Genomic DNA, 9,890 nt, shown 5'->3' with positions numbered 1-9,890 from the left:
TCATCTGAATCGGGTTGGTTTGGTTCATGAACTCATGAGTGAAGAATTTACAGGAATTCTTCTGAAGAAACGAAATGAAAAACATTTCCGTAAAAACGAAATGATGATGAAAGTTCAACTGAAAAATAAAGTGACGGGTCAGTAGATTCATAGATCAGCAGTTCACAGGTGTAAAAAAGTAAAAAATATAAAAGTATAAAAAAATATCAAATATAAAAGTAAATCTGTGTGTGTGTGTGTGTCAGCTCATTCTCAGCCGGTCAGTGGTGTGTCGTGTTCTCCTGTGGACGAGTCCCTCTTCCTGTCGTGTGCTCAGGTCAGTGCTGTCTCTCTCTCTCTCNTCTCTCTCACTCACACACACACACACACACACACACACACAGTGTGTAACCGTCTCGCACTCCTCTTCAGGATGGACGGCTTTTGCTGTGGGATACACGGAAACCCAAACCTGCCTCTCGTCTGGGTATAAACACACACACACACACAGTAATCATTAACTGATTCAACAACGAGATCCAGCTGAGCTCTCAGTCACTTCCTGTCAGGAGAGCCCTAACTTCCTGTCTGTCTCTTTAGAAGTGGTGTCTCCGAGCTGCAGCCCCACCGCCGTCGCCTGGCATCCTCACCAGAGCAGCTCCATCGCATACGGTACCACTTCATTTCCCACGATGCACTGCTCTGTGCCACGCTGCTGTGCTGGTGTTGATGTGTGTGTGTGTGTGTGTGTGTGTGTNTGGTACCACTTCATTTCCCACGATGCACTGCTCTGTGCCACGCTGCTCTGCTGGTGTTGATGTGTGTGTGTGTGTGTGTCAGGTGATGAACTGGGTCGAGTGACTCTCAGGGATCTGCAGACTTCTAACGGCGTGCGGACGATAAACGCTCACAGCCGCCGCGTCTCCAGACTGACGTTCTCCTCCGACAGGTGCGTAAAAAATACTGCGCTAGCTTTTAAACGAGCTGTATTGTAAAGTACGCCAGACTCATTGTAGTATCATCTAAATTGTAAAGTACACCAGATTGTAAAGTGTGCAGGTTTATAACGTTTGCCAAATTGTAAAGTAACGACTGGTTATTATTATGGGCTGTCACCNAAAATTGCAGGTTTATAACGTTTGCCAAATTGTAAAGTAACGACTGGTTATTATTATGGGCTGTCACCTGTAGTTCACCCCTGTTGGCCTCTATCAGTGACGACTGCTCCGTTGCCGTGGTTACTGCAGAGCTCAGAGAAATGTGAGTATTGACACAAGCCTCTCTTTTCATTGGCTGTCCTGCACCGGCCAATCAGAACACAGAGAACCCACACACCTCAAAATACATGAAACTGATAATCATTAAACAGTGTTTGTGGCTTAAATGTATCTATATATTTAATTAAACCACAAACAGTTCAATAATGAACACGCACAATTTAAAATGCATTTACATTTTGATCGAATGTATTAAAATGTTTAATTAGAAACTGCATGTTTTATGGACAATAGAAGAAATTTGCATGTTAATTTATAATATTTAAATCAAATTAAATAAGATTTAAAAATGTAGAATAAAAATATTTGAAGTGAGTTTAAATAGTTTTTTTTTCATGTGTGTATTTATAGTTTATAATTTGATTCGAATGTATTTAGTTAGAAATTAATTTCTATCATTTGAAAACATTATTTTTACTTATTATTTTTTAAATATATTAAATATTTATAATTTGTAGTTTTATTGAATAAACAGTTCCAAAATGTTTTTTTAAAGCACCACCATAACATTGTCATTCAACTGAAGTGCATTAATATCTGTGTTTAGTTTCCGGGACCGGCGGCACCAGGACTTCGTGCGCGGGGTGTGCTGGGTCCCGGGCGGCTCGAGCGTGTTGACCACCGTGGGCTGGGACCATCAGGTGCTGCACCACAGCGTGTCTGTGCCCTAGAGCATCATGGGAAAACACATCAACCTCTAATTCATTCCCATTTCTCTTGTTCCATCACCATCAAATAATGTCTCATGAGTCACATACATAATCATATTAGGAACATAAATTCATAAATGTGTTTTTTAATCACAGAAATGGGCATAAATGCTGTTCACCTCACATTTGAGCAAACAACATATTTCACAAACTTCACTGTTTAATAAAGTTTCTGTTATCTGTATATTTATGCTCTCGCATATTTTTATTACACTGTACTGTGGTTATATTTTTTGTTTAGGGGTAACAAAGGGTTAAATATTCAAAATAATAATTTATGAACAGTCATACAAATACCTTTGTAGATTATTAATGCACAATTATTGACCTATTTCAGTTGTCTCTGAGATATATATATATAATATATCACACAATTAAACCTGTGTGAGATTTCCAGAAAAACATGTTTATAGCAGATGCTAGCTTATTTCTCCAAAGGCACTTCTAACCAGTATATTCATGCAAAACTGCATTATTTCTTCTTTGATTCTTGCTTCATATTAAAACGACTATATTAAAACAGTTCAGAAGAACCTTCGGTAATGTGTTCAAGGCTTCGCGACCATTTAAAACAGTGTTTTGATCAAACTTTAAGGCTTATTGTATAATTTTAAAAAATACATCATGTTTTGACTTGGAAAAAATCCAGCACCACTAAAAGAAGCTCTCTTATTGAGAGCTACAAAGTAATATTGTACAGTAATGATTAAAAGCATTCAAAAATATTACACAGAAATTACTGGTGTTCTTAATTTTAAACCTGATTAAACGACTGATTAGAAACTGTATTAACCAATTAAATTAAATGTTTGAAATAAAAATGAGTTTGTCTGTAGATTATCTAGCAGGTATGGGCACAGTTGCTCCATTGGTCAATTTTAGCAGCTCTAGCAAGTCCGTGATGAAGCTGCAATCAAAACCTGAATATACTGACAGCTGAAGAAACATCCAGGTAGAGAGTAATACTTTAGCGACAGCAGTAATGAAGCTCCAGACCGGGTGCAAAACGATAAATATCTGTCAGGTAGGTGCATATGTACAGGTAAGGCACGTCTTTGGAAGAATTCCAGTCAGGAATGTTCTTTGGATCAGGACGACCCGTCTTTAATGACGGGTGTTATTGGTTGTTTGGCTCCTGGTCTTACGGTGAATGTCATTCCAAACTGCTGCTTGGTTGATGGTCCATTACTGAAAGATAAAGAAGAGTGTCTTTTTTCTTAAATAAACGCTTTATAAAGTACTAGAACCTCAAATAACTGCTTTTTGATTCAACCAGTAATTCCTCAATATTACAAAAGATTTCAGTGTGCCTTGGCCGGATCAAAACCTGGTAAGTGCATGTTGTTGCGTTCAAAGATGACAGTTTCATAAGCATTGTAAATCACAAATGTCATGGAAACAACTTCAGTGTTGTTCCAGAATCACAGGCAGTTTATTTATCTTCCTGATGATTCATCTCAGCTATGTTCATGTGCTATGAGGGAGGCGTTGTGTGAGATGACTGTAATTGTATGCATTATTCCAAAGAAACAAATGTTATGTAATCTCTCTCTACATAATCTAAAGTCACCAAATCTCTTATGGAATCTTTTTTCCGCCTCAAACTAAAAATAAAAAGATAGTTGGTGCTGATTTATTTTTATTTTTTTGTAATTACAACACAGACGAGGCTTAAGCCTAGTCACAGAAGTCTAAGATGTTCAAGTAAAAGAAACTTGCACTGACTGATATTAAAACATATCAGTGCATGCATTAAAGACATTGATTCATGATGACTTTAACAATGGTATTTGTGTTTGCTTTTAGTTTACCTGTTTTGGGATTTAGTCGAAGTGGCCAAATTTTGAGCTTTTTTGGCCACTTTGCTTTCCAGCTCCTTCATGTCCACTCCACGAGTTTGTGCCGGCAGAGTGGAGCTCCGGTTTGTCATAGGATTGTATGTGGCAGGGGGTGACGTGGCTTCGTCATCAGACAGTGGAGAGTTCCAGTCATCTCCGTTGGTCTCCATCTCCTTGACAGCCGAGAGCTTGGGGTCCATCTCTAGCATCTTCTTCTGAAGAATACTGAGAAGTGTCGCCTGGCTAGCGGAGACGGATGGAGCCACTTGTGCAGGGGTTTGAGTGGGTTTGGTCTGAACAGGTGGTTTGGGTTGGTGCTGGATATTTGGGGGAGGTCCAGGGGCCTTGGGAGGAGAACTGGGTGGTTTAGGTTTGGGTGAAGTGAGGGGCCCATTGGTGACAGGAGGAGGGGTCGGAGGTACGGAGGGTTTGGCAGGTGGAGGAGCAGGAGCAGGATGGCTTGGAGGGGGAACATTTGTGATTGGAATAGGTAAGGGTTTAGAGGGTGGAGGGGCAGGTTTTACAGGGGTAGCAGGAGCGAGGTTACTTGGCGGGGGGAAGCTGGTAGTAGGAGCAGATGTATCAGGTAGGAAGGTTTTAGAAGGTGGAGGGGCACTTTTTACAGGGGTAGCAGGAGCGGGGTTACTTGGCGGGGGGAAGCTGGTAGTAGGAGCAGATGTAGCAGGTAGGAAGGTTTTAGAATGTGGAGGGGCACTTTTCACAGGGGGAGCAGGAGCCGGGTGACTTGGTGGGGGAACTGGAGGTTCCTCCACAGTGTCCGAGTTAGCAAATTCAGGTGGTGGTGGAATGAAGACCAACTCTTCTCCAATTTCCACATCTCTAACAGGGATACCCAGTCCACTAACAGAGCTATTCCTTGGGCTTTGTAGAGGGGTTGAGTTTAGCTCTGGCTTTGAGTAAGACACTTCTGGAAGGTTAACTCTGGTTAATGGTGGGGTGATTGGTTGCATGTTTGTGGTGGGCTTTAATTGTGTGTTGGGGCTGTCTGGTGTTGGGTTTCGAGGAATAACAGTGAAGGAGTTTGGTTTTTCTTCACTAGGTTGGATCACAGAACTGACCGGCTCTGATGAGTTGCTGTTCTGTCGGGACAGAGTAGTTCTCTGCTTTTCTCTTTCCTTTGCAGCCATCAGCAAGGCCAAAGGTGAGGTTGAGGTCTCTTTCTTTACTGAGCCGTCTGCGTTCCGTTTGTTGAGATGTCGGTTCAAGATAGGGCTGTACTTGCGAGGCCTGCCAGGGGATGCAACTGGGGTCACCACCTGCCTAACATCAGGTATTCTTTTCTCTATTTTGGGCGAGATTCTGATTGGTGCTGGTACCTCAGTGGGTATTTGTGCCAGTACAGGCTCAGGACTTATTTTGGGCTCTACCTTTGCGGGTTCACTAAGAACTGGTGCCATGTCTGGCTGGTCCTCCTGTAGATACGTGCCTAAGCTGCTCCGACGGGCTGGTTTGGTTGGTGGCACCCCTGGTTGTAAAGATCCAGTATTTTTCCCATTATTCCCATTGACAACACCAACTGTATTTCCAGCAGAATCTTCCAATAGCAGAATGGACTGGACTTTTTTTTCCCGTTCTGTCTCTCCACCAAGTAGTGTGCTTTTTTGCACGTTGTACAGTTTGGCTGTGTTCTGGGGGTTAAAGCTAGATGGTGTTGGGTTAGAAGCAACAGCTGGTACAGGGTTTTGGGACTGGATGTCTAGATTAGGTATGGAGGACATACGGATGGGTTTTATAGGTGCTGTTTTCTGAGCTTTTGCAAGAACAGGAGATGCTTTCAGTGGGGGTGGTGGTGGTGTAAACTTGGGGCATTCTGGGATATCTTGGACGTCAAGACTAGAGAGGGAACCTCTGAGACTGGAGCTTTCTGATGGAGGTTTTGGAGGAGGCATTGGTGGAGGTTTGAGGGAGGCAAGGTCCAAATCTGCACTGTAATCAGAACCAGCAAGTGATGGTGTTTTCGGGGGTCCCAATGGTAGGGGATGCAGGCTTGCACGGTCTGAAGAAGGGTCCAATTCACCGAAGAACTGTGGTGGGAGAGGGACAAATGATGGAGGAGGAGGAGCTGAAGAGGACGGTGGGGGTGGAGGGGCGGAGCTAGGCGGAGGGGGAATAAGTATTTCCCCTTCGAGTAGGTCTGGGACAGAAAGCATCCTTCCATTTGGGAGATTTGTGGTGCCTACAAAAAGACAACCACAGGTAATCAAAACACCTCATTATTTGCTTGCTCCTATATTTATGTTCTCTGATCAAAGACAAGATGTTAACTATTGTTGTGATCTCACCTGTACCGTTTATCTTGGGCTGATTGAAGGGTGGAAGGACTGGTACCTTGGGAGTTGGAACTGCAAAGCCTTGCACACTCTCAGACGACTGGGATTTAAAGAGAAGCATTTGTCAGCAACATTCTGATTAAAGGAGACTTTCAGAAGGTAAGGGAGTCTACAGCAATAACACACCTTTTATTGTAGGAGCCACTGAGTCAGAGTTTGAATTTCTAGGCACTAAACCAACCAGTTTCCCAGAACTATTCAAAGAGCTTATGACGTTCAAGGATATGGATCCTTTCTTTCAACTTAACTCTTTTTTCTTCGCCTTTATGTCTCTGAGACATGCTTAAACTGTTGAGAAACTGCAGGACCCATCCCGATTTCATGCTCACACGTGGGATGACATAATATCCCAGATGTGTGTCTGTACATCAGGTTTTTGGACACTCCTCACCAACACCCCATGATTTAAATGACTGTTATGAGACATTACAGCAATGCTTCAGGAACATTCAGGTTGCTAAAACAAATGCACCCAATGTGATTTTTTTACTAAACAGAGCATAATCTGTATCTGATAAGAAAAAATTTTTACTCATAGACAGCTTCAGTTGGATTTAACTAGTCCTTCATTCTTGACATGCAAAAGGGACACACCCCTTAAAATTGTGTTTGTGTTTCAGGTTTTGCAGTTTTTATAGGATCATCTCTCAAGAAAACCTGACCAAACCTTTAGGTGTGGACATCCTCATACGGAAAAAAGACTCTACAGTGATCTAATATATCTAAAAATTTACTTTGTGTGTGTTGCCTTTTTATTGTGATAAAATTGATAAGATTGGGAAGGTCCTAGAGCCGGGTTTCGAACTTGGGACGCCTGTAACACAATGACATTAGATGTCGGCACACTTGCCCACTACGCTATCGCTGCCAAACATCATGAAAGTTGTATTTTACGATGAGTGGTACAGTTTACATTTTAGTCTACATTTACACATTAGCTAGATGCTTTTATTCAAAGTGCATGAAGATGGGAGTGTTGTCTGCTCATGCAAAAGGCACTGCTGTGGTTGCAAAGTGGCTAAGTGGCTACGTTTTTCATTGTTTTATTGACCAGATGCTGAAAATCAAGCATCTGCAACCATACCCCTAAAAGTATTATATTAACCCTAAGTATGAACCATAATAATAGCACCACGCCACGGGATGTGTGTACGTCTGCCTGATCTCTTCTGTACACAAACAAAACATGTATTCAAAACAGCACCTGCAGGTTTAGATAACTTGGCTGGCACTAACCATCATCTGCACGCCGTCTAACCTCAGCACGGAAGAACCAGAGGAACATCTGAATCATCAGGATCCTGATCTCATGAGGTGAACGAGTGAGCCGCTCGGGTCCGAACACGCTCAGACTGTTAATGACTGACACACGGAGTGATTGTGTTTGCTGTGGTGTGGGCATCACCAGGGTGATACAAACACAAAACTGATGATGTGTGTGTGTGTGTGTGTGTGTGTACACGCTTTGTTCTGTCAGAGTGAAAGTGTGTTTACATGCTGAGGGTGTGTTTGTCCTGAAGCTCAAAGGTGTGTCTTCAGCAATGTGTGCAGAGGACGATTTCAGCACATATCTCTCAAGACTTCTATTATCAACGGAACAATTAAATGCAAAACGTACAGTAGCGACGCGCCAAAGCACATTCAGATTGTGTGTCGTAACCGATATACACCGGCAGTGTATTTGATTCCCATTTTCATACACCATGCTATTTACATGCTACTCAAAGGTACTTAAAAACCCCAAGGTTTTACCATAGCTCATTTCCAAAAAACAAATGGCACAAAAGTGTTTTTGGCTTGTTTTTCAGACCAATTATCCTGTTTTTACCATGATTCCAGTACATTTGCACTAGTAAAACCAACACTGCACTGCATATATATCTTACGATAGATTCCAGACCTTATGATATTAAGTTAGATTCCATCTCGCGGGTGAAGTGTGGTCATGTGATCGTGTTTTGGGATGTACCGTGAAGTGTTTGACAGTCGGACGTGACCGCACTTTAGCGGTTCCAGACTCGGGGATGGCAGCTGAGTCCAACACCAGCTCCACTTTATCTGAAAAAACACAGACAAGGTGTTAACATGGTTCAACCAGCCAATGTTGTTAAAAGTCACTGCTCAAGGCCATGTGACCTCCACAACCTTAGAACAACAGGTTAATATGCAGGTCAAAGGTCGGTGTCTGGTTCGTCATATCACACATTCTCGGAAAGCCAGTAATAACTTTGACTAAACACAAACTTCTCTTATTATTCAGAAGAGATCAATATAAAATAAATCAAAACAAATACTTGGAAGTTCATTTCCTGTTTGATGTTNNACTTTAAACGTGTTAATGATGTAATTACCAGAGATTCTGCAGCCCTCGTCGTCAATCATTACAAACAGGAAGTTTGACCTGAATTATGACCGCAGACGTCACAGTGTTTTTTAAAGCATCTGATCTTCCTTTACAATCAAACGTCAAACCAAGAATGAAAATGTATTAGTTTGCGCTTTGGGACGGACTTAAAAATTAAAAAAAGGGTTTCATATGTTACAAAAATATAGTAAAGGCTTACTATGGTACTTGGAAATATACCTTGGTACATGTCAAAAATACAGTGGTAGTACAATTTATATAAAATCATATCTTTCTGTATATACACTGTAGTATCATCATAGATGTAAAAAACTGAAATGGTAGAACCAAAAACTTTGTCCAAATGGTAGCAGCAAAACATGGTCTCACTCCTGTTCATATCCAGAACCAATATATTAGCAATATATATGTCCAAAAACAAACACATCGTGCTGTGTACAAAATCATCGTAATATCATGGAATATGTCCAAAAAACTAAACGACAAAATAGTTACTATGGTATATGTAGGAAAACACGGTGCTACACTGTTTTCTGTGAGTGTAACCGGACACGTCTTTGTCAGGTCACCGACCTCCGAGCTAAACGGGAGATACTCGTGAACTTCTTTTACGGTTATTCTGTCAGAAAATAAATATGTTTTTGCTACCAACGTATTTGAAGCACGGACCGATTCGGAGCCTGTTTTTAAAGTTCGGTCGTGTCTTAAAGACAGAGCCCTCGCGCCGAAGTGTGGCGCGTGCGCGCGCGCGCGCTCCGCGACAGGTGCAAGGCTCGCAGGCGAAACGCTCGAATAAAGAGCTGTAATATCTATTTGAACTCTACACGAGACGGAATCTCTCTCACCCATGTCCTTGAACTCCACATTGGTGTCGAAGAGAGACTGATTCTTCCGACCCAGGAAATTGAGCGATCCTTTCTTCATGCTCGCGAGGAGAGTGACTGTGTCCGCGGTGATTAAAATCAGCGTGATTTCATGATTTCGGGGTTTAGCTGCAACTGACAGTGAGCTCGAGCCCGTCACTGATTCAGAGGAACACCGAGCAGAAGAAAATGGCCCCGCACCTGAAGCTCCTGTAACCCCGCCCACTCACAGAGACAGGTGAGCTCGCGCGCGCGCGCGCACACACACACACACACACACCCTCACTCTGATAAGATGAATGAAACCCAAATATTTGCTGTCATGGTGAACTTATGGTTAGATTTACAGTGATCATGTGTGTATAAATCTTTCCTGTAATTAGATGCAGACGTCCAAAGAGCTTTTTATAAATAATAGCAATTTAATACTCCGAGTCTCTCTATACATATTAACTTTCATGCTTATAATTCGTCGATGTAATATCTAAACAATAAAATGAAAAGATA

The 9,890-nt window shown here is 42.0% G+C and overlaps 2 protein-coding genes and 1 long non-coding RNA gene across 5 annotated transcripts in view; 1 reads left to right on the top strand and 2 right to left on the bottom strand.

The window, feature by feature from the left end:
* LOC122327901 overlaps positions 1 to 9,890 on the bottom strand; it is a 359,865-nt gene that overhangs the window by 73,799 nt on the left and 276,176 nt on the right.
* Positions 73 to 889, top strand: LOC122328029. The gene is made up of 4 exons (XR_006247740.1): positions 73 to 316; positions 412 to 466; positions 580 to 651; positions 820 to 889. It is a non-coding gene; the product is annotated as an uncharacterized LOC122328029 (long non-coding RNA).
* On the bottom strand, positions 2,037 to 9,618 carry LOC122327918 (extensin-like). Of its 3 annotated transcripts, XM_043223602.1 has the most exons (5): positions 9,366 to 9,618; positions 8,125 to 8,213; positions 6,108 to 6,195; positions 3,778 to 6,001; positions 2,037 to 3,154 (listed from the first exon to the last, which is right to left on the bottom strand). In XM_043223602.1, the coding sequence occupies exons 1-5, from the start codon at positions 9,442 to 9,444 to the stop codon at positions 3,055 to 3,057; spliced, it is 2,580 nt and encodes an 859-aa protein (XP_043079537.1). In that variant the 5' UTR covers positions 9,445 to 9,618; the 3' UTR covers positions 2,037 to 3,054. The 3 variants fall into 3 exon arrangements, with proteins under 3 accessions (XP_043079537.1, XP_043079539.1, XP_043079538.1); XM_043223604.1 differs by lacking the exon at positions 9,366 to 9,618 and having other exon boundaries at positions 8,056 to 8,183; XM_043223603.1 differs by lacking the exons at positions 8,125 to 8,213; positions 9,366 to 9,618 and adding an exon at positions 7,392 to 7,967.

This window comes from Puntigrus tetrazona, chromosome 22 (genome assembly GCF_018831695.1).
Source record: "Puntigrus tetrazona isolate hp1 chromosome 22, ASM1883169v1, whole genome shotgun sequence".
Classification (NCBI taxonomy): Eukaryota; Metazoa; Chordata; class Actinopteri; order Cypriniformes; family Cyprinidae; genus Puntigrus; species Puntigrus tetrazona.
This window is presented reverse-complemented; position numbering and strand designations above follow the sequence as displayed.

Excerpts from the sequence above, each read along its gene's own strand:
- LOC122327918 (XM_043223602.1), bottom strand. The coding sequence starts at position 9,444 with ATGAAGAAAGGATCGCTCAATTTCCTGGGTCGGAAGAATCAGTCTCTC. Across the intron at positions 8,214-9,365 it reads TGTGGAGTTCAAGGACATGG|ATAAAGTGGAGCTGGTGTTG; the intron begins GTGAGAGAGATT and ends GTGTTTTTTCAG. Across the intron at positions 3,155-3,777 it reads TCGACTAAATCCCAAAACAG|TAATGGACCATCAACCAAGC; the intron begins GTAAACTAAAAG and ends TTTATCTTTCAG.